Source organism: Thermobia domestica, chromosome 3, assembly GCF_964235325.1.
Source record: "Thermobia domestica chromosome 3, izTheDome1.hap1.1, whole genome shotgun sequence".
NCBI lineage: Eukaryota > Metazoa > Arthropoda > Insecta > Zygentoma > Lepismatidae > Thermobia > Thermobia domestica.
Genome location: NC_137456.1, coordinates 126,767,923 through 126,793,361, shown reverse-complemented (window position 1 = coordinate 126,793,361; position 25,439 = coordinate 126,767,923). Strand labels below are relative to the sequence as shown.

At 35.2% G+C, this 25,439-nt stretch overlaps 1 protein-coding gene across 2 annotated transcripts in view; it reads left to right on the top strand.

Moving 5' to 3' along the window:
- Window positions 1–25,439, top strand: part of LOC145680716 (uncharacterized) — a 91,424-nt gene that overhangs the window by 27,160 nt on the left and 38,825 nt on the right. For both annotated transcript variants that reach the window (XM_081751649.1, XM_081751648.1), the window contains exons 2-3: window positions 12,093–12,277; window positions 21,435–21,679. In XM_081751649.1, the coding sequence (XP_081607775.1) occupies window positions 12,093–12,277; window positions 21,435–21,679 (430 nt within the window). The remainder of the gene's footprint in view (window positions 1–12,092; window positions 12,278–21,434; window positions 21,680–25,439) is intronic.

The following is a 25,439-nucleotide window of genomic DNA, read 5'->3' as shown; positions in this document are numbered from 1 at the left end:
AGGATTTACAGGGGGGATGGGAATTTCCTCCTCACTTGCTGTTTTCATTTGCATATTTGAAAATGAAGAGAGATAAAAAGTAAGTACATTCTTACAATTAACTGCCAAATTTCTTGCCCTTGTACTTCACTGATTCTATGAAATAGAAAATTCAAATAAAATTACACAGAAATAGTATTATTTTATTCTGTACGGTAGCGTTTGCTAAATTTATACATATGTTTAATGTATTAGACTTATATTCTACAAGTTATTATGGTCCAGGCCCCATGTAGGGAAAAGAAAAACAGCTGCTCTGAATAACTCCTGAGACTATATTTCTAATTAAACAAATTATCACTAATAGAAACACATAATTATACACAGAAACTTCTTACTCTTTGTTAAGGAAATCATTTTATACGATATTAGAATTGAAAGATGACTCCAATACTGAAACTAGACTTCCAGAGGTGAGCCTTCGCACCTTCCCAACAATGCGTGCAATCCACATCCATAATAGCTTCGCTCCCTGAGCAGCATAGTCCTGTCTAGTGAGCTTGTGAGGCTCAGATAAAAGGGTCTCCAAGTGTTTCCAACCTAGTATTTTGTTACCAAAAAAGAAAACGAAATTTTGAAGTATTAACTATTTTATAAGAAGCCAAAGATAAAGAAAATATACAGTAGAAAACAGGGTATGCCCGGCCTCAGAGCCTCATAGTACGCTTCGCCACTGTACATTATTAGTGTTAGAACACGGTAAATTGAATTAGGACGTTTTATTTTATTTTGTTAAAATATTAAGAGCGTGTTAAATTCTAACAAGATTAAAACAATCATGCATTTTTACGTAATTAATTTTAATTTACACTATTCCATTTTACATGCTTTTCTTTCTTTCTTTTCTTTTTTTTTTTTTTTTTTAAAAAGAGTCAACCGTGTTCTCAAATCTTGCAACCATAATTCAACTCATTTCCCGATTTCATATAATAATAACATTTCGCGCAGTGACATAAATCGGGTATAATACCTTATTACTTTTGTATACATATTTTTACATACCGGGTCCGTTAAAAACATATATATATACACATTTTGAACTGTGATAGAAAATTCCAACTTGCAAGGTTAAATTTCTTTCTAAAAGTAATGTTTCCTTAATAGTGGTAGCAAAATCGTCGGTCTAGCTGCGCAAGCCGGTTATGGACAAGAAAATAACATCAACATGGTGGACGGAGGTTTGAGCTTTGAAGAGCGGGAGCAGGTTATTACTTTAAGTGGTACATGAAAGTTTGAGAATGTTGCTACATTCAGAGACAGTGGAAACGTCAGTAAGGGACTGATCCACTTTCATGGGTAACACTTTTACGTCTACGAGATAAATTCAAGATTTATGGAACAGTATATAATATCGAGAAGGGCCAATCAGGCTTTTCATGGCTACAAATGCTGAATTCACAGTTGCAGTGCTGGAACTGTTTTAGCATTCACCTCTAAAATCTTCAAGACAAGGGTCACGTGAGAGTGGTGTAAGTGCTATTAGTGTGTTACGCATACTGAAGGCAGGTAAATTGCGCGCGTACATTCCAAGGCTGGTGCAACAGCTAAGTGACGATGATCTAGATCGTAGGATATAACTTTGTTAATAGGTTCATTAAATGGTTACACGTAAACTAGAATTTATGGGTAGCAATGTTTGGTCGGATGAAGCATAATTGGGCTGACCCCACATTACTGTTGAAAACGTTGCGAATTTACCTCGTGTAAATGTGTAGCGTGGTTTGTCTCCTAGGGAACTCATTAAGCCTTTCTGTTTTGACGGTATTGTAACTGAGTAAAAGTACCTAACAATGATTGTTGATTTCATTTTCCCAGTGTTGGGTAAGTTACTTGTAAAAATGTAACTCGTTACAAGTTACTTTACTTTCTCTTAAAATGTAACGCGTTACTAACGCGTTACTTGCCCCAAAAAAGTAACTGTTACTTTACTTCGAAAGTAACGCGTTACTAACGCGTTACTTTTAGGTCCGAAACTTTGAAAATGTGAAAAAATCTTATTCAATTTTCCGTACTACTATTACTGTCGCTATTTTATTATTATTATTATTATTATTATTATTATTATTATTATTATTATTATTATTATTATTATTATTATTATTATTATTATTATTTATAACAACGCTGTGTTTAAACATGAAAGGTAGGCGGTTTGTATTTGAATACTAAAAAGCTATTTGATTGCCAACCTCGGTAGTCGTGAAGTCTAGGAGTCAAGGACATTGTTCACGAGCTTCTGATTTTGGGCTGAGGGTCTACATTGAGTATTCGGGCTCGAGCCAGACATTGTTAAAAGTTATAGGGCACTGGCCAATTATCTTCAAAACTGCTCGGCCCAGGTTTAGAATTGTCAACGACTCGAGCAGCTCGGCTCACAGCTCATTCACTATCGACCCGAACCGAGAAGTGAGCCGAGTCAACAGCTCACCCAACCGAGTCGCCTAGAGCCTTCGGCCCAGATGAGCTGAACCAGCAAATGGCTCATCCCAACCAAGCCAGCTCAAGCCGATGGTTCACCTCAAGCAAGACGGCTCGAGCCATTTGCCAGTTAAGCCGAGCCGAGCTGAGCTTGTTATAAAATAATTCCTTGTGGTCTCGATATTGAGGCGAGAAGAGATGCGAGCAGTGTCCCCCCTCGTGAGCAACACTAAAGGTATTCCATATTACTGCTTAGCTTACATTTCTCATGGCTTTCGCTTTCCAGCATAACCAGGCCATAATTTCAAAAGGAGTTAAAACAAACGAACCATTTATCAAACTCAACTCGACTCGAAACTAGACGCCAAAAACAGTGAATCGGTTCGGAACTCGACTCGAGATGGACTCTTGCCCATCAATATGCGTTAGAAAAAATGATTGCTTATTATTCTTTTGCTAAACTAATTATGTAATAATAACAATGTTGTTATGTAATATTGAAAATACAGAATATTGAGAAACATTACCCTACAACTAATAAAATGAGAAAACATTAACTGAAGGTGAATCAAAACTTGTCAGTAATTATAAAATCGATACATGCTTTTTAAAGCTAGTTGTTCCAAACTCTATAATCCAGGGGACTCTAGGATCCGCAAACTGATCTGAAAGAACTCCAATATTACAAACCATCAACAAACTATTTTCTAGTAATAAAGTAAGCCTGCTCATCAGAACACAATTTATTCATATTAACCCCTTACTCTATATCGCTAAATTATGGCACCCTAGTTGTTGACAAAATTTCCCGCCGGGGCACCACTTTACTTTTAAATTCTGTCCACCATCACCTTGAGCTTTTAAGAAGAAGTATCTTTCAAATGTTCGAACGGTAAAATATTTTCGATCTCCATCTTTATAAAAACAACACCAATCAAAGTAAAATAGACTATCGGTTCAATTGCACTCGTAGTTCATTCATTGAATAGATTGGAGCTGTCAAAATCTATGACAAAACTTTCCAGGTGCTTGCAATCAGTACACGTGATTTTCCTGAGGCTGTTCTCATCTTCCAAAGACAGCAAGTGGTACTATGATCTTATCTGATTCTTTGAGTGCTGGTGACTGACTGTCGGTCAATGACATCGTTCATGTTCCATTGCTCGATTCCGAGAAATTCACTTACAGGAAAGAAACGTTTGTTTCCGAAAAATAATATACATATATTGTAGTTACTCATCCGAAATGTAACGCGAAAAAAGTAACGCAAACTAGGTACGTTACTTAAAAATTTGTAACGCGTTACAGTTACAGTTACTTTGGAAAAAATGTAACGCGTTACTAGGAAACGTTACTTAAAAAGTAACGCGTTACAAGTAACGCGTTACTTGCGTTACGTTACTTCCCAACACTGCATTTTCCCGTCTATTCGTGCAATGTACAGTATTTACAGGTTTTATAACCAACAAAATGGCACCCTGCCATATTATCATGTGGATGTGAGAACATATTTGAATCAAAATGTACCAGGGCAGTGGTTGGGACGCAGGGGATCAATCGAATTTTCTGCACGCTGTCCAGACCTTACGCCGTACGATTTTTTTTAATAGTGCACAGTAAAAGATGAGGTGCGCCACATAATCTGAATATACTTTGGGATGAGATTCAAAGGGTGTGAACAAAAATCCCATTGGACAGTTTGGTGTGAAGTATGGAAGCAGTCCTGGCTCGTACTCAGAAATGTGTCAATGCTGAAGGCCACCATTTTGAACATTTACTGGCCATTTGGAGCATTTAGTTTCATCAGAAAGTGCATTTATTTTTCAAATTGGAATCTAGCTTTATTTTCCCCAGAAATTTAACATTGTAAGTTACAAAATAATTTTTCTATGACAGTTGTCTGTATACATCTTTTTGACCCACCCGCTATTTATATACTTTCAAAAGTTAGATCTCTTATTTGATTTTAAAGATCGATATCAGCATTTTCGTATGCAACCAACTTTACTCTTGAGTAATGAGTAATTATCTAGTATACAGTACAGCACATTCACAAGGGCGAACAAAATTTCGAATGATGCTTAATAATGCATTTGAAAAACTTATAAAAAATAGTTTTTAAAAGAAAATATGCTTTCTTTACCGGTAAAGAACAAACAAAAATTCGTGCCTAAAAAGTAAAAAAGTAGCTATGATTTCAAGAAGTTTACTTTCTTAAAAATAAATCTATTTATGCATGACTAAAAAAGAAAAGCATGGGGAGCGCTTTCATATACAGTTACTAGAGTTACATGAAAATTAAAGAATGTATAAATTAATTGTTTATGAAAGAGTTCCTCATGCTTGAAAGAAAACGTGTTTAAAAACTACATTTTCTTTTATTTTTTTTAAAAATATGACATATTGTATAGTGATTATTTTACAAAGGAGAGTTTGCATGTTTAAAATTTGATCGTAAGAAACGAAGGTCAGAGTAATGCACAAGGAAGTTGTATTAAGAATAATAAGAATGAGGAAAAAAGAAGAAGAGATTCCTGGGTCTCAATTTGTTAACCACTGTAATAAGGAAAATAGAGGAGGTAGGATGGAAGCAACCGAGTTTTACAATTACGGAATCTTCTGCTCAGGTGAATCCTTCCGAGTGGTACTGAAATAAGTCTCTTCTTTCAAAATCATGGAAGGGAGAGGAGAAGAGAGTTTTTTCGTTCATGCTTCATACGCACAGTTGACGGATTTATAATGTTACTATTTCTAAAGCAGTAAGGGTTGCCATATCTTATATATAATACAGTCAAATTTAAAATGAGATTTCCTCTGTTCAGACAAATTTAAATTGTCATTGCTTTCTGAACTAATTTATTTTAAATCTCTGTATAGTGTACAGTATATAAAAGCAAATGTAAGTGCGTATGATCACATCACGGAATAACTGAATCAATTAAAATGACATTTGACATTGCCATGATTATCAACCTTACTGTTAGACCTCCAATGATCTTATGATATTACATTTACTGTACAATTTTCGCTATTGGGGTAAAGGGTGAGTACAAATGGGGCCTGCAAAAATAATCGAAAACGAACGATATTGGTGTGCAATTCACATTTTTGGGCACGCAAAGGTGAATAGTATTACTTCCGATGCTGTTTAAGTGCAAAATCAACCTTCATCGACATGGAAATGAAAGGTGAGGATGACATTACTTATTGTATCTTTACATTTTCATTGAACTGCTTATCCTACGGCGGAAGAATAGTCCATAAACATATTCTTCCCGTGCGAAGAAGGGGTATTTCAACTAGATCGTTAGGTTATATATAAAAATGAGAGTGATTATGTTTGTGACTTCATGCCTTTTGAACCAGTCCGATCTCGATCATATTTTCAGCATAGATGAGGTTCGGGTCAGGGATGGTTTTTATTATTTACTTTGACGGTGCAACTTAGGAGAGGGGGAGGAGAGATATTTAAAATGATCAAAAATGACCGAAATCAGTGTCGAATCCATAGTTTTCGGGATCGTTGAGATAAACGGTAACACATCCGATGCTATTTAAGCCCAAATTCAGCCCCGCAATTTGGGGAAGGGAAGATATACATAAAAATGATCGAAAGTGACCGATACTAGTGGTGACTTTGAGTTTAACGTCCCGTTCAGCAGCGAGGCTGTATGAGACGTGGACCTACTTATTAACGTGGAACCCGAACCACGTGAGCTCCCGCCGAGAATCGAACGCGGGTCTCCCACGCCAAAGGCGCGTACGCTAACCGATTATCCGCAAAGGAGCTCTATCGATATTAGTGTCGAATCCATAGTTTTCGGGGTCGCTGAGACGATCAATGACACTGCCGATGCCGTTTAAATCCAAATTTAGCCCTTTATGTCCAAAATGAAACTATTCTTCCCTTTCAAAGAACAGGTGTTCTGCTAATAATATATAATTATGAAGTTATAATTATTGTATACCTTTTAGTTACACAAAACTACTTTAAACAGTTCAACCACTTTGAAATTTTGATAAGGGCGTGAGTATATTCAATTCTTCACGGATGAAATTCGTTTCTGAACAAACTATTCAATAGATAACATTATTGACTCGTTTGATTTTTAAGAACATTTTAGCTTGCCGGACGGAAGGACTTAATAAGTCTTGTGCAAATTATGATGCTTATTCCAACCCAGCACACGTACTTAAATGTGTCATGTTATGTTTGAAGTGCATTTTTTAACATCTTCGTGACAATATATAATTATATTGCATATGAACATACAGTGACATTTATCGGGGCTTGAAAGAAAGGAATGTTTAATTTTGGGCAAAATAAAATAAATATTTATTTCAGACAATCAAATATAACCCAGCACAATTAATGATATAGATGCGCATAACGAGAGAGAGAGAAAGAGAAGAAAAGAATCTGATTCCTATTATTTTGAGGAATGTCTCGTACATATTTTAGCGTATTAAATGACTGATTATTCCCATGCCTGGAGAGGAATATAATGGGCTCGACCAATTTTGCTATGTTGGTCCTGTCCAGGATGATGTTTTCCAAATCGATAGGGTGGACAAGATATTTCGGAAACTCTCTAGTTTAATTTCTCGAGCATAAACTTACCTCGATCTTAATATCCCCGACATTGCTCTTAGAGACGTATCAAGAAGTGTGAACCCATAGATGCAATTCTAATGATGCCCAGAGAGAAACGGCAGAAGTAGCTTCAAGAAATTACTGCAGTCATGTTTCAAAATACGAATAAGAGATCGTTGCACCGTATCATATGACACAAAAATCATAAAGGAGCTTGTACTATATTGATGTTTTGGACATTTAAGTTAGTGCAGCGATTCTTAAACTGTGGTCAGCTGACTCCTGGGGATACTTGTAGCCCAGGAAATGAAAGGAAATAATCCATGATTGTCGGGAAAAATTCGAGACAAGCTGATTTTTTGCCAGTTGTTAGGACCCAACTAGACGTGCATTTCCCAATATTACCCACCCCTTCCCCTTGTGCTTTCCCCTCCAGCCCCCCTTTAACATCCAATTTACAAGGTTTTCGATTATCGCTCATATCTCCGTTACTATTAATCCGATCTTCAAAATCTTTTCGCAGTCTTTTCCCTTGAACCACGATCTATAAAAAGTCAACCTTAACAATTTTCGCTAGGTCTAATACTTCAAGAGATATTCGTTGAAATATGTAAAATTTTACATTTTTAAGTGTACTTTTTTCCGTTTCTATATTTTAACATTTGTGTATTCGATAATTTGTAAAAACGTTTCAAATAAAAATTGTAGATCGCTTCTTTAGCTTTAAAACGGTGTATATATTAATATACTTAGAAGTACGGGAACGTATAAAAGGGCACCTTAAGAGAGCGAAGTACATGCTCACCAGTATCACAAACACTGGTGCTGGACAGCCAATCCCTGCGAATTGTTCAGTCGACTTTAATGTATCAACGTAATAATGAAGTATTTCGTATGGTTTGCATCGTAAGTAGTGGTGTTCTGTTATTTTGATCCCGTTTGTGATCATTAGGACAACCCATGGTTAATTAATATTTTTACTGAAATAGAATTTTTGGTAAGAAAGAATCAATTTTGGACATACCTTTTACTTAAATGAAGCATTTATGTATGTATTTTAAAAATCTCTTATTTATTCAATGATCAAAACATTTTTATTTCATCTTTTTAGCAAATCTGAGTTCTTGAAAACAGACCAGTTGTTACGAGTTATACGAAGGTCAAAATAGTATATTTCACAAAAGTAAATGTACCAATTAGTTTCTTACATCTAATCTAAATTTTGTCAATTAAATTAAGTCTTCTCACTATGAAATTCCTTTGTTACTATGGAAACTCTGGAGTATTTTAATTTATCAAAAGTAATACGCAGAAAATTTAACGTTTTAATTTATCCAGAAAAATATTAAGATTGGATTTTCAAGTATATTCGTATTGTAAAAAGGGAGCAGAGTCATTTCCGTGAAGTTTCGACAGAACAAACAAAACACAAAAACAACAAGGATGTGAAGTGTAGTTTTCTCTATTATTGCCGTGTAGAGGACATCAAAAGAAGAAAAAGTTCTCTTAAACTTGGTCAAATGCCACTAGTTTCGGAGATATAACGCGCCACATGCGTGTGAATTTCAGAGGCCTGTATTTCAAAAACCATCCAACGTAGAGAGTGCAGCTTAGAAACCCACAATGGAAGTCATACCTGCTCTATTTAAAAATGTAGGTTTAAAAACTCTGCAAGACATGCGTGAGCGATGTCCGAAGGGGACTGAAAAAACGCCTGTAAAATTCACTTTCGGTTTTTGAGTCCCTTTAGAAATCCATTGACGAGTTTTTGGGAACCGCTATAACATTTACTGAACAACATATGGAGATTAGAGAAAGAAGAAGAAAAAGAAACCAGGCAGACTTGGAAAAGTTCACTAAATAGCTTACAGAACACAATCCGTTCACTAAGTTATCTACAGAACTTGTTTCTTTATCATCTGGATATGTGTTTGATGATTCTGTCAACTGTGATGAGGCTTATGAAATAGGAGTTGCAGCGATAGAAAAAATGATTTTTCGTTTCAGCGATTTACAGCTTCATAGAAGGGGCATGATGAAAACTCAAGGTAAACCCAAGAAGAGTGAAAGTTCAGTCAATGGAAGTGACAGTCGATCCTCAACAGCTTTTCAACAAAATATTGTGTATTTCTGACAATCCAAACAAAAGAATACCTAACACATGCACTAGCATCTAGACCGCCGCCTCTTTTTGATGATGTGTAACTCCGTAAAGGCACGAAATCCTCATTGCTGAAGATATACCAAGGTGGTTTGCAAGAATAGATTGATGTAAGTGATGCAACATTTGTAGTCGATGGAGGGTTTCTGATTCATTATGTGAGATTGCCGAGTGATTCCACATATGAAGAAATAGTTAAAAAATTATTGTGACTATATAATATATAACCATGGAGGAACAGCTACTATAATTTTTTATGAATATCCGAAGCATTCGAGCACTAAACACGAGGAACAGAACAGAAGAGCTGCAAATAAAACTTCACGCAAAATAAACTTTGAGGATAACACAAAATATTTAACAGCTAAAGAAAACTTTTTAGGAAATAGAGAAAACAAGAAAAAATGTTGCAGGCAGTAGCATCAGAATTGGAAAAAGGGGTATATCAGTGTACACGGCAGATGATGCTGATGCTCATACAGTGGAAGTTGCCATAGAAAAACTAAATCAGTGTTTCGAGATCGTTGTTGTAGACTCCGATACGAATTTATTGGTACTTTTAGTGACCCTTCCTCCTGAGAAAGAAGAAAAAGTAATACGTATTTTTGTAAACAAATAGGTGGTAAGGATCGAACCAAAGTATTTTACAATATTCAAATGTTGGTTGAACAAAACAAAGAAATTAGAAGTCTCTTATTTACCCATGCAGCGACTGGCTGCGACACTACGTCTTGCTTTTATGATTTATGAAAGATAAAAGCAGTAGAAATGTTGAAATTTTCGTCTGACGCTAAGAAGCAAGCTTTGATGTTTACAAAGGACAATATTTCCAAAGAATAATTGCTTAAAATTGCAGAACGTTTTGTATGGACTGAACAAATACTCACATTTGAATAAAGTCCGATACTTTAAAATTACTATGCTCACAAGAAAGTCAAAGTTGAGATCGAATTTCGATTTGGCTAAACTACCTTCAACAACAGAAGCATTTCAACAGCACTTACTAAGGGTTTATTTGCAAGTACAGAGATGGTTGGGAGCCAATATGTCAACTACTGAACGGGGATGGAAGCTAGAGTCCGTAAGAGGAAATGGAGGAGGGAGAAAAGTACTTAAACTAGTTATCTCTTCAAAGCCTTTTGTACCAGATGGTATGTTGTGTCATGTTCTTGCAAAACGGACTAAGAATTATTGTAATTGTTATCAGATATGAATTGTTCAGCTATGTACGAACATTGTAATGCAGCAACACAACGCAATCATGTCACATCGCAGCAACCATGGATGAAGATCAAGACGAAATTGATTGTGAATAACAGCATTTATATATTGTAAATATTGTTAAATGCCTTCAATATAGACAGAAATGAATTATTGATAGGATGATGTGTAAACAAAAGTCAAGAAACTAATAATGAACATAATGCGTATAAGGAACAGAAAAATTGTAACATTAGCTAGCAGTGGGTAGGAGGTACGTGATGCTGTGAATGATAATGATTATTTTAATAGATAATAGTGTTAATTAATTCACAGTTACCGGTTGTCAGTCCGGAACACAGAGGGTACATAGGTGGTAAATAATGGAACAACCTTATATCGTATGGATTAGGGACAAAAACCCCACGAACCGAAACTGACAAAAAAATTATGCGAAATTGAAAAAAAAATTACGAGTGATATATTCCACAAAATCAGAAAATATTTATTTACGATCATTATTCATCAAGAACAATAGTGAGTGTAGATTGAGGCAGGGACCGTGAGTGTTACGGCTCAGGGGACCAACAAAGCCAGAAAAAGAATGAAGGGCCCATTTTTGAATATTGCGTAGGGGTCCATGCGATATTATGCTACGATATTTGAGGTAAACGAAACGAGCGAGGGTGCGACAACTGTGTGAAGTTTGCAATAATGGTGAGCGCGCACTTCGCTCTTAATGTGGCCTTTTACTCGTACCCATACCTCTAAATATATTAATATATACACCGTTTTAAAGCTAAAGAAGCGATCTACAACTTTTATTTGAAATATTTTTACAAATTATCGAATACACAAAAGTTAAAATATAAAAAACGGAAAAAGTACACGTAAAAATGTAAAATTTTACGTATTTCTACGAATATCTCTTAAAGTATTAGACCTAGCGAAAATTGTTAAGATTAACTTTTTATAGATCGTGGTTCATGAAAAAAGACTGCGAAAAATGTTTGAAGATCGAATCAATAGTAACAGAGGTATGACGCTAATAGAAAACCTTGCGAATTGGATGTTAAAGGGGGGCTGGAGGGGAAAGCACAAGGGGAGGGGTGGGAACTTTTGGGAAAATGAACCTCTAGTTGGGTCCTAACAACTGGCAAAAAATCAGCTTGTCTCGAATTTTTCCCGACAAAAACCCTTTATTTCTTGGGCTATTGAGTATATAATTAAAAGTTCACAAGTTAAACCAACTTTTATTTAAGTTCATTATAAAAAATTCGAATATAATAAGTACGTTCTTCAATTCCAACCAAACTTTCATTACAGTCAATTGGTAAAACTTTATAGTCACGTAAAATGTAAATTGTAAGCATTTAATAGTCAAATTATTTATTGGCTGTGTTAATTTGAGCATTGGTTGTTTCAGGTTCCACATACATTGTAACAGTTTTTTTATAGTAAAAGAGATTGTATATATGAAAATGGTTTCTTACCTTCTGTTAAAGAAACAGTTAGGGATCAGGTAAAGTGCACATGATATCAAATTAGTCCTCAAAAGCTTACACAAAACTTTTGGGGTAGTGCAATAAATTTATACAATTACAGTATTCTGTATATTATGTGGAAATTCATTTAAGAAATATATCTTTGAATGTTTCTTGTTCCTTCATTTTACAACAGATTTTGATTATGTCCTCAAGAAAAAGGAAAAGGAGAGAATTGCGTTCGGGTCTGGCCAGGAACGTCCACTCGGATATCACAATAAGCCTGCTAACAAACTTGCAATGTACATACCGGAAATGCTGCCTAAAGTAGGACCTGGCTCATACAACCTTGAGAACACTTCAATGTTTTTCTATAAAGAGGTTTGTTCTTACAAAGAATTTGTTTGATACATTACGATTAAGTATTCGATACTGATGAATGTTGAAGTTCGAAAGGTTCTGGAATCAACAATAAGATGTAAATGTTACAAAGTAAAACAGCTGAAGGTCTTTGCTAGGGTTGCCACTTGTTAGGAGGGACATCCCAAATTTTAAGAAGTTTTCCAGCATTCCGAATTACCTAAGATGACACTTTATATGGCGAGACGCAAAATTATCCAAAAAACACTTACAAAATATGCGACAGAAATTCTAAATGTAATTCTTCAATGAAAATCTCGACCCAAAATTTGCACTCACGGCTATTGAGATACCGATGTGGCTTTATCGCTGAAAACGTTTGTGCTGGCTGCATTGAGATCATCACCAATTAAGCCAATCTTATTCTTTGTTCGTACCGATTCTATGGTTCATAACTTCTGTTTAACTATAAATCAACAAACTGACGCAACGAGTTTTCTATTTTGTGCTTTTTTGGTTTAAAGTTTCATTGCAATTTTCTTTATGTGTCTATGTATTTCTTTCTATTACTCACTATAAATTGTTACATATACGAATTTGGGTATGAGAAACTGGCTATCTGCACATGCCCAATAACAAGTGATGTAATGCCATCATTTTTGGTATGTATACGCTCTACCGTTTTCAAAAATCTAGCTTACACCCACCACAGTTAAATACTCGCCCTTTCGTAAATTTAATGTGAGTATATTCTGAACAATAAAAATATGTGGTGCATATTTAGTGTAGGACCCTTTTCATCCCTCGTGATAATTGTGTCCCGCTCTAACGTAAGCGGCAACCCTAGATAAGGCTAAGAAAAACAACTTGGAAAAAGAAAATATAGTAAAATTATGGAAATGACAGGTTGAGAAAAATAAGGTTTAAAACCCATTCTTCATATGTAGAAATATTGAGATAGATAGAAAACAAAAATATATTGAAATAAATTTGGGGAGGTTATGGAAAGATGTCTAATTCAGCTTAAATATCTTTAGTATTAAAGTGGTGTACGGAATTACTATTGGTATAAAAAATTGAATCATGAAAAGGCACTAACTAATTAATAACAGACGTTATTAAGTGTGATTTTCCTTCGGGAAAGATCCAATATTTCAAAAAAGGCAATAAGTGAGTAAGATCTATCTACTTTTTCTCTTTATTTGTTCCGTGCTTAAATTGTTTCCAATTTTGTGCAGAAACTTGGCACCAAATACAAGGGTGCTGTTAAGTAACAGTGTGCCATTATTATATTAATGTATATATTACTCTAGTGTAAAAAACGTGGATGATATTGTAGACAGCAACAACATAATTTTGGACGATTCCAACAATATTTCTATAGAGAAAGTCTCAAACAAAAGTAGTATCAATAACTCTACAAATCATTTTATCAAATTATTTTCATTGGAAATGCTATTTCAAAACTGTTTTATAGTATCGTGTATTTTTCATATACACCATTCACGTTAGTTAGATCATAAAAACCCCACGTCTCCAACTAAGCAAATAGGTAAAATAATTAGTATTGTTTAAACTAAAACGCCTTATTATTATATACCGTGTGCTTCTTTGTTTTCGCTATAGTTGGAAATGTTTGTTTAAAAATGTTTATTTTTACACTTTTTTCATGATTTGAAAAGTGTAAATGCATTTACCAAAATCTGGTCAATGTTCGATACAGATTTTTAAATTCTTGTTGATAATTTAATTTGGGAGTTAAATTGTATGTTTGAAGTAAAGATTCAAAACCTTCATTAAGTTCTTCACTTATAAAATTTACATTCAGATCACCTACAATAATTGGTATGTATTTCTTAGCATGAAAATACCCAGTATTAATCTATATTATTGTCGGATGTACTATATACACAAACAATATCTTGCTGCACAAGTAAAGTTTGGAATCGCAATATACTCTATCTCATCCTCTATGTGCAAATGTTCTGTTATGTATATGATACCAAAATCTTTGTAGGAATCTTTTAATTGTACTACTAATTGGAATTGGTAATCTGTATTAAAATCCTGTGTATTTTGATGAAATAATGTGATTATATTATTTTAATTGGTGGAAATTTTATTAGTGTATTTCTTTGGATGTTGCTTTATATTTTCAAATATTGCCATGTTTTGGGGATTATTAGTGTTAAAATTAAGTTTCAACTTGATATGTATATGCACACATAAACATATTATATGGTGGAATGAATTTAATGGGAGGAAACAGAACACCTGAGAAGGCAATAAAAGACACAATCACCCTAATACAGACTAGGTTGCCTTGGATTAGATAATGGAGCATTCGTACTAAGGATTATCATTTAACCACCGTCCCATAACTTTTGTAACCTTTAGCGACAGTATATATGCCAATCATACGTATTACATTGCCTACACATTTTCCGCATACACACACACTTGAGAAGCGTCTTTAGTAACTTACTGGGCATTATACCAAAAATTCATAGAAAACCGCAAATTGATCCATTCGTTCCAAAGTTCTCTCCAGAAACCATATAGACAAGTGATGGACAAAGAAAAGACAAAAACTTTAGGGGAGCCAGTTTAATTTATTAAAATTAACAACGGTACATTTTACAAATTTCTTGTAATACTAAACCCTATGAATGTTTGGTTTCTCATGTGATTTGAACTGGAATGAAGTCAAGGTTTATATGCCAGTCTGTTTCTATTACAGCTCATACGAAGTAACTCAATTTTTTTTTTTCATTAGTCAGATTAAGAATCATGTTGCTGACCGCATAAAATCTTTCAGACACACAGGCTGTATTTTGCCCATCACTGGAAGTATGGTATAAGCTAGCAAGTATTGTATAAGTTGAATGTATACTCTGGCGACTGTGAGTAGCGAAAAGTTTTTTTTTTTCTAATACCTAAGTAATGCAACGTTATTACAGAGTTTTTAAAATTAAAATTTGATTATGTTTCCTCTTAATTATTGTCTTACATTTGAATGTATTGTACAACGCGTAATTTGGCGATATAACATACATACTGTTAGTCAGACTTATTTCTTTAAATATTAATTTCGGACAATATACGTATGTGGGCAGCCATGAACATAGTAATGAAAAATAACTCTTTTAATTCGCAACTTTGCTTAAAGTTCCGCTACAAATACATTTACCATAATACATTTACATAATAACATTTACATAATAACATTTACCATACTCTATTAAAGAAAAATATGAATGAAATAAAATAATTGTAATTGTCAAAACAGAATTTTCTATAAAAATCCTGTGGGATACACAATCTCACAGAGAAACGAAAGGAATCAGTTTGACATGCATCTGAAAGCCAGGCAGGAAGAAGAAAATTCAATAGAAGACTAAACTTCCTCGATGAAACAGGTAATTGGGAGTGCTTCCGAATTCCGGCAGCAGTCTTCCGAATACTAATACCTATGTTCCGTTCTTTCTTTTCTTTTCTTTTTTCTTTTTTTCTTTTTTTTCTTTCTTTCTTTTTTTTTTTTTTTGTCGTTTGTCACTCATGTGATGATCTTGTAGAGGAATCCGTCGTTTTGTGTCATATTAAAATTTCAAAATCCTAATACCAATGCTTTTTTAGTATATAATGATTGGTTCTTAAAGTATTACACTAAAAAAAAAAAAAAATCCTTCCACGTTCGTTTCACCTCAAAAGCTTATGGTCAGTTCTTAAGCTTCTGCGTTTATTCACTACGTTGATTAAGACAATGCTTATAATTTCATTTTGTACTTCCAATAAATAACAATAATGAATGGTAATTTAATTTGTCAATAGAAAACATATAATATTTGTAAATACGTTTAACAAAGCAAAAGTACTTAATGTTACTACTATTTAATTTTGTATTTTTGAGGAAAACTATTTTATACGTTTTCTTCTGATATCCAAAATGTTTGGCAAATTATTTTGTACTGTGTGGTGTTACATAGAGCGCATACGATGCAGTTTTGTTTCGGAAACAAACAAACAAACAAACAAAAAGATATTAAGGACATAGAAAATATATTACTCTTATTATGGTTAGCATACGTATCTTAATGTGGTGGCGGATTCGAATCCTAAGAGAAGCAAAATTTTCTGCGCTGAGGCAGCAATATGTGGAAATTGCGTTGATACTGGAACTAAGAGATATCAAAACTCCGGTGTAGAAAGTCAGAAACAAAGATGATGAAACTGATACGTTCACCAAATATCGCCCTGTGAAAAGACATCTGGCCGGCCACAGATCTTCCTGAATGACCATAGATCTCAATGAACGTTCTCTAACATCCATTTAACATAAGGTGACCCAACAAATCCTCCCACATTTTTAAAGGCTAATAAAACAAACAAACAAAAAAGAAATTATTGCAGATAGTTAGTCGTTTATTCAAAAATATAAAATGGTATTGCAAATAGTTTGTAAATACGTAAAATTCTTCTTACACTCTTCCTAGGCAGCTCGTAGGCTAGGCAGGAAGGCTGCAGTATGCTCCCTTGTAGAATGTCTTGGAAACTGCTGAACAGACTATCTCACAGCCTAAATATTCTCAGGCGTACAAGCACTTTTTTTTTTTTTTTTTTTTTTTTTTAAACGCTGAATCCGTTGTTTGGATATTTTCAACTCACTACAAGATAGTCTTCGAATCAGGAACATTTTTGATACGTGGAATAGCAAAAAAAATTTTTGCACTGTAATCACAGAACTACTGCTTGTGAAAAATATTTCGACTGTGCACACGCCATGAATTTTTGACCGTAACACATACTAACGGCTGAAAACGACATGATAGGCGGTCCGCACTCCTCTCGCCCCTCTATTCACAGTTCGCAGTTGATCAAAAAGTGGGAGGTTTTACTGGGTTTTATTGAATATTATTGATAATAATTGTATTGTCAAATGTTCCCATTTCAACACATAACAGAACAGAATAATTGAAATATGAACAAAGTAATTATAAACTGTTCTCAATAACCTTTTATATTTTTTGAATAAACAACTTTTTATCTGCAATATTTTTTGTTTTATTAGACTTTAAAATGCAGAAGGTTTTATTGGATCGCCCTGTATATGACTGGTTTATTTTAAATAAATGAAATGTTTCTGTTTAACGCCCTTTAGACCAGTGCTATTCAACCGGGGGTATGCGAAAAGTTTTCTGGGGGTACGTAATCCTAAAATAATCATATTTCCAATATTTATTGAATGATCATAGTTGGAGAATTTATTGAATGATCAGTGCTATTTCACAACTTCTTCCACTTCTATCAATATATTTGTGTGAACAGGGTTTTCTCTGCATTAACATCAGTAAAAATGAAGCACAGAAATTGCTTGAATCCAGAATGAACTCTGATTCTCGCACTCTTTAAGATTCGGCCAAGAATCGAGGAGGTGGCGTCCCAGAAACAAACTCAGTCATCTCATTAACAGGTTAGTTCTAAACTTACTTTTAGTTTTTGAATTTTTAACATTGTCCTCAGTGCTCGAATTATCAGAGAGGATGAGGGGAAAATCAGTAGAACAGGATATCTCCCATATGCTTTGAAATTTCCTACGTTAATTTATTCGGATGTGCACTTTATACCCCTGTAAATAGTCTTTTGATTGGCACAGTGATTGTTCTTTTGTTGGTTCTCTATTTGTCCCCCTTTTTAATCAACAGAACATGTGTATTAAGTTTAATAAGTTCTTTTCGATTTAATTTCTTTTAAACAGCTTCAGGGGTACACAATTGGATGGAGAACTGTGTCTAGTGGTACGCGACAAAAAAAGGTTGAATAGCATTGCTTTAGACTAAGGGAGACGATGATTAAGGCGAGTTAATGCTGATGGAAGAATTAGTGGAATGATAATGTGGAAGGAAACGGGAGTACCCCGAGAAAACCCATGGACAGAATGTTGTATACGACAAACTTACTTTACCGAGGATCGAACTAATGGCCCCACGCCCTAGAAGTAAGCGCTCTACCACTGAGCCAGAGTTGGCGTGGGTCAATGAAAACTTGACCCACGACCCACTGACCCACCACCCACCATGACCCACCATGACCCACCACCCACGGTGACCCAGTGTGACCCACCACCCACGCTGACCCACTGTGACCCACCACCCACCGTGACCTACTCTGACCCACCATGAACCACTCTCATCCACTTTGACCTACTCTGACTCACCAAAATCCATCGTCATCAACTCTGAACACGATCCACGGCCTTTTCTGAACTGACTAAAGAGTTTACACTTGTAATAAAACACGACTGTGAAATTGTCACTAATTGGAGTTTGAATTTCTAGTCAACCGCTCAAGCACCACTCTGTTACAATAACGGTGGATCTGACCTTTACGATATAAAATGACAAAGTGTATGTCAGTGAGGAAATTAAAACAGTTCGAGGTGGGGGAAATTAGTGTGTGCCTAAAATATACTTGTACTAAGAGAGTATTCTTGCAAGTGTTAATTTCTGAACGCATTCCACAAGAAACTTCTATTCGCAGGAAAATACCCCTGTACAATATGAAAAAGGTTATGGTTTCTCAGTTCACAGTATTTTCCTCACAAAAGACTTGAAAAATCAGTTGTTCATAGGGTATAAAGGTGCTCCGGTACCCTATGTGAGAGCATTTCCATAAAGTATGCTCATGATTGTAATTTGTGTAATCACTAAAACACCACGTTAAATTTAAGTTATAAATATGCATAATTGCAATTATTATGAATATTTATTCAAAGTAGTTTACCTAAAACAAAGAGACTTACTAAAAATTAGGTACAAAGTTGAATAACACAAATAAGCCATTAGTAATATAAGTATACATTTTCCGTAACTTGTAATTTTCCACCTTAAAACAAATCTGAAATCGGATTTATTTCCTGTTGGTACCTTTTTGGCGGTAAATCATCCGCAGTGGAATTATGTTTATCCTTCAGCCAAGAAATAACTAGCTCGTCTACTTTGAGCATGTCTAGCGGTGAGCCATTAACATTGATGAGCAACAAGTTAGACAATGTTTGTGCACTTAATCTATTTCTAATATCAGTCATCTGTAAATTCATAAGGGGAAATCCCCGTTCGCATTCTGTCGTGGAAATTGATAATACTTCTACCCGATTTCTGCAACTTCTCATCGACAATCTACTTGTTAGACTTAAGTCTGATAACGATTTTTCTTGGTCAGGTTTGAAATACTCAGCAAGAAGTATCATCTCTCTATCACCATACATCTTTTCCATATCGACCATGTCAGTTGGCAATGTCGACCCATGTAGAACAGAAACTTCGTCTACCACGCCTTTGATAGGGAATCTTGTGAATAAATTATCAATTGAAACCTGATAAACTGATGATTTCTTATTTATTTATAAATTTAATTTTTGTAATTACACATGAAGGTTTGATACCATTACCAAGTTCCCTCCCCCTTCTAGAAAGCGAAAGAGAACGAGGTTCCTGGAAAGTGTTCAGAGGTGAATGGGAATTTCCCTCCTTCTTCAACTTCAATTACCACACTGCTGTTTGCCATGTGCCAAATTACGGTGAATTTCAATTAAATTATCATAGTATAATTATTTCCTTCTTGAATTATCAATAATACTTTCCAGTGGAGAAAAGGATGACATTTCAAAGTTCCAAATCAAAGTAAGTAGACCAAAGTAAAGGAAAAAATGTAAAATTTTCCATACAATTATGAGTACAATCCAAACTTCAAATTTCCGTGTAATTAAGCTTACAGTACAAATTTTATGCCTATTTTTCTCACAACTTTATGGGTTGATTGCCCTGTGCTGTAAGCGCTCCATATAATAAACATAAGCTTCAGCAATTATTATAGCAGAAAGTAATGGATATATGAAGTCAAGCACTGTATTTTTTGTTTCTGATTTTTTTTCTTAAATAACATCGATCGTTTTCGATCATTTTTACAAATCAACTCACTACCAATTTTCCATATATAGAAAGTGCCCCATCCCCCACATAAAGGAGAATTTAAAAAAATGCTAGGACACATTCTGTTTATTTTCAATAAAGGGTTAATACACTGAATTTCAGCTCCGTAAGTTTAACGGCTTGCGAGATACTCATTTTTTTTTCGCATAAATTCGGATACTCACTACCTCCTTAGGATATTATGCATTATAATAAAAGCAATATAACATCCCAATTTGGATTAAGGCTTAACTATATACCAAAGTAATTTCAATTGACTTTGCAATTTGACCGTGATGATCAGGCACACATAGTTACGTAAATTTTTTATATAATAATTTATATAGCCTATTACTGTGATTCAAAAATGTATTTTTTCCACTAGTTAGCTCTAAAAACTCACAGGTCTCGAAAGCCAAGTTGTAGTGTAAGTCCTATTGCTATTATTACTATTAAAAATATCAATATCCAAAAGTGCCTGAAGTTCTTTTCTCACTTGGTTAGATATACTCACCTCAGGTAAGTAGACAGAAACAAGTGGAAAAGGAAGGGAAAGGAAGGTCTTGAAAGTAAAACGGAGACAAATTTACCAGTCTTCAGAAGATACTGTCTACAATGCAGTGAGCAGAGAGGGTCGGTAGATCATACTGAGTCGGTGGGTCGCAGTGGGTTATGGTGGGTGGTGGGTCGCAGTAGGTCACGGTGGGTGGTGGGTCACAGTGGGTCATGGTGGGTGTTGGGTCGCAGTGGGTCACGGTGGGTGGTGGGTCACAGTGGGTCACATACTGTTGACCCACGACCCACTGACCCACTCAGAAAACTTGACCCACTTGACCCACTCCATCTCTGCACTGAGCCACAGTGTCCGCTTGATTTCTCTTAACTTTGAAATATTTTAACTTTTCATTTTTGCATACTTTTTCTGCTGGCTAACCTCTCAGTCATGTTAATGATGTGAGCTTTCTTTATATGACTAACAAACGCGCCTTCAATGTAGGAGAGCTGGGTTCGAATCTCGAAATTGTAGATACTGAAAGGAGACACTTAACTCGAAACCAGCACCACCACCACCAACAACAACAACAACAAAAACGTTAATGTAGCTAGTTTTGTAGTTATTGAATATGGTGATAGTCAATGTTTATAAGGTAATATGGTACTGGTAATGAAAAATCCTAGTAAACTGACTGAGTCTTGTGAACCATTTTCAGCGTCTGGGTGTGCAGCCCCCACTGGGAGGAAGTGCGCCTAGACTTGGAGTGAAGGTTACCAAACCTAAATCTTCCAAAAAGAAGAAGAAGGAAAAGGAGAAAGCTGAAGTACCTGAGGAAGAAAAAAAGCTCCCCACGGAATTCTACGAGATAGAACGGTTTCCTTACAAAGTAAAGAAAAATAAAGCACCCTTTAATTCTAGAACAACACGAGAAGAAAAAACGTCCACGTATAGCAATCCTGGGTAAGTGTTACGAAGCCTATTTCTAATACATTCCTTGAGAATAAACTGCGATACTCGTGAAATATTCGTTATGTTTTAATACGTATCTGCATGCATAAAATAGAGTGCTAATTCAAGTAGGTTAGTCTGAAACAGCATACATAGAGGGATAAGGCAGTGAAAGTGATATCTCCAACATTGTTCAACTACATTAAGAAACCAGGTGTGCGCCCAGATTGTCCAAGCCTTGAGCAGTCCAATAGTACAAGCCACTACATCTAGGTATTATGGAACGGATATTATTCTACACCCGAAAAAATGATAAGTAATTGTAAAATATTTCCACCTATATTTTCAGAAAAAAATGATAGAACTAGATTGTTTTCATAATAGAAAAGTACAGATAAAGTGTAAGCTCAAATTTTTATGCTATATCAATCATTTTCCTTTTAAACATGTATAGTTTTATTGAGAAAGAGTACAAATATATATTGAGTTAGAAAGTTTTAGGGAGGGTCCAGACCCAGAGGACCAATCCCATGGGAGCGCCCCTGTGAGGAACTAACAGAAAAAAACTTAGAAAACAAAAAGGAAATACTGATGGAAGGGGAAAAAAGTAAATGCAAATAATTATACTAATGATCAAGCAGTGTTGGCAGAGTTAGAAGAAAAATTCAATACAATATATAATGAATCGTATTGTAACAGTTGGAAAAGAATATGGAATTAATATGAAAGTAGAAAAACTAAGGCAATGATAATCAGTAAGAATGAAGGCATCATAAACACAGCTGTAAGGGGGTAAAGTAAACCATTCTGCAAATACCTGAGAAGTCTAGTGTAATAACTAGCAAACCCGCACGTCCTGCGCAAGTGCAGGACATTATTGTTGTCTGAATGATTGAATATGATACAAAATAAAATCGGTGATTTTTATATATCCCTCTCACCTCCTCATTTTACGGGGCACAGCATCGGAAGTATCATTGTTCATCTCAGCGACCCCAAAAACAGAAGTGTCACTGTTCATCTCAGCGATTGCAAGAACTATAGATTCGACACTAATATCTTTCATTTTCGATCATTTTCAAATGTCTCTCCCCATCCCTTAAGATATACGTCAAAATGATATGACAAAAAGCATCTCAGATTCGAACTTCATCTAGGTTGTTGAGAATTTGATCGAGATTGATCAAGTGGTTGAAAATTTGATCATCTCCTCCTCCCCCTCTCCTACGTTGCATCGTCAAAGTTAAATGATAAAAATTATCCCAGGCCCGAATGTCATGTATGTTGAAAATTTGATCGAGATCGGATGCGTGGTTCAAGAGTTAACTTCTATTTATTTTTATATATTAATTTCCCCTTCCCCTAAGTTCTACCGTCAAAGTGAAAATATTAAAAAAAACAAAAACAAAAAAAAAAAAACCTTTCCAGGCTCGAACGTCATCTATGTTGAAAATTTGATCGAGATCGGTCAGATGGTTCAAGAGTTATTAAGTTTTATTTATTTTTATATCTCTCTCCCCTCCCCTCCTCCTATTCTAAGTTCTACCGTCAAAGGAATAAGATAAAAACCACCCCAGGTCCGAACCTCATCTATGTTGATGATTTTATGAAGATCGGTTCGGTAGTTTAAGCGTGATGAAGTCACAAAGACATTCACTTTTATTTATTTATTTATTTATTTTTCTACATGTGTCACCTTCCCCTCCCCTACATTGTGCCGTCAAAGTAAAATGACGAAAACATCCCAGGTCCAAACCTTATCTAAGTTGAAAGTTTGATAGAGATCGGTCGGGTGGTCCAAGAGTTATTAAGCTTTATTCATTTTAATATATTTATTCTCCCTCTTCCCTCCTTTAAGTTCTACCATCAAAATGAAATAATAAAAAACTTCCCAGGTTCGAACTTCCTCTATGTTGAAAATTTGATTAAGATCGATTGGGTGGTTCTAGAGTTATTAACTCACGAACATGGTCACTTTTATTTTTATATTTATTGATTTTTGTATATCTCCCTCTCCTCCCCATCCCCTAGGTTGTTCCGTCAAAATGAAATTCTAAAATCCATCCCAGGCACGAACGTCATCTACGGTAAAAATTTAATTGAGATTGTCGTTTGGTTCAAGGGTTACTAAGTTTTATTTACTTTTTTATAATTTCCCTTCTCCCTCTCCCCTAAGTTCTACCGTCAAAGTGAATAGCTAAAAACACTCCCAGGCCAGAAATGCATCTACGTCAAAAATTTGATCGTGATCGGTCGGGTGGTTCAGGAGATTAAGAGTCACAAACATAGTAACTTTCAATTTGGATCTGAAGTTTTTTGTTCGCAGACACTATATAGATGGTAGCTGTACAGGAGAAATAATCTCTGGTAAAGATAATAAAGAAGATCGCGCAAAACGTACATTTATGAGTGAATGGCTTTGCGCTTATAAGGGATTAAGAATTTATTTGCTTACAAGGGAGGGGTTACGAAATGGCTCCGCTGAGATCCGAACAAGACAATTGTATTTGCATTTGATATGTTATAACTAGACGAATCCCAAAGTTATACGTGCCACCGGGCAGGATATCGTGAGTTTCAACATATTTTGTAATGTAAAAGCTACATACTTACCTGGCAGAATAGTTTGAACCAAGTCATTTGTCTGGAAACGGTTGGGTAAATGAAAAACTCGGCAAACATGTATCCAATCATTTTCAAGGGCACGCTTTTTTTTAGTAAAAGAGTTTGCCCCAGGGTCCCCCGCAGGGTTCCAGATGGGGTCAAACTCAAAAGTTTCAACTGGCAAGGGAGTTAAGTAGCACATCGTTTGAAAGCTGTTGTAAAATGAAAGAAAATGGAACAAGTCTGGACTCCCTATGATAACCCTGTGCAAAATGGCGGCGGGTCAAAATGTAAACAAAAACTTTGCGTTGAGGCCTGCTCAGGACTTAAGGTCTGTTACGCCAGTGGTTTCAGTTTTTAGTTTTTGTAAGTTAGATTAACATTTTTAGGACTACAATACATCTACATGTAATTAGTACTGTAATAGTTTATATTTATGGCAAGTACAGCATATCTTTGTATACCAATACACGCTTTCCCCTCATACCTATTCTGTCTAGCAATACAAAACTTGGTACATACATTTTTTTTTAACTCTATACCATTTTTTGAGATACATTTGGATTGTGTGCTTTTATCTGGAGCCACTCCAGAGGGATCCAAACCTAATGGGAGATATTTCTGAAGGAAACTATCCCGATATTATCCCAATTTTCCCTGTTCAAGTACGTTATGCGCCCCAATACATAGCACCTTGGGAAAGCTTGTTTCATGCTGAAGGGAATGAACTATAAACCATGACTTTCCAATGAACAGTGTTGATGCAATAGCTACTTCACTGCGAGTCTACGATTTTCTTTATACTAACAGGGCCCCAGGGACTTACTCCGTTGTCCATGGGACCTAATTTTTTGTACATGAACATACGTTTGTTATGTTTATCGAATGGACTAGGTTTGATTTAGATGTCCAGATGACATGTTCATGTCCTTTCCTAGTCAGTAAGCAACTGTCTTCTTTAATTAACAAGTTGCAATGTCTCGAATTGTTTTCTTGATAGATACTTCCGGCAAACACGATAATTTATTGTAATACACGGTAATTGTAGATTAAGATATACGATAAAGAAAATATGGCATAATAGACTAACATAATAATATACAAATGTTACACTGGAAAATAAAATCTTTGGAAAATCGCAAAGAGCAACCTGACATTCATGTTCACA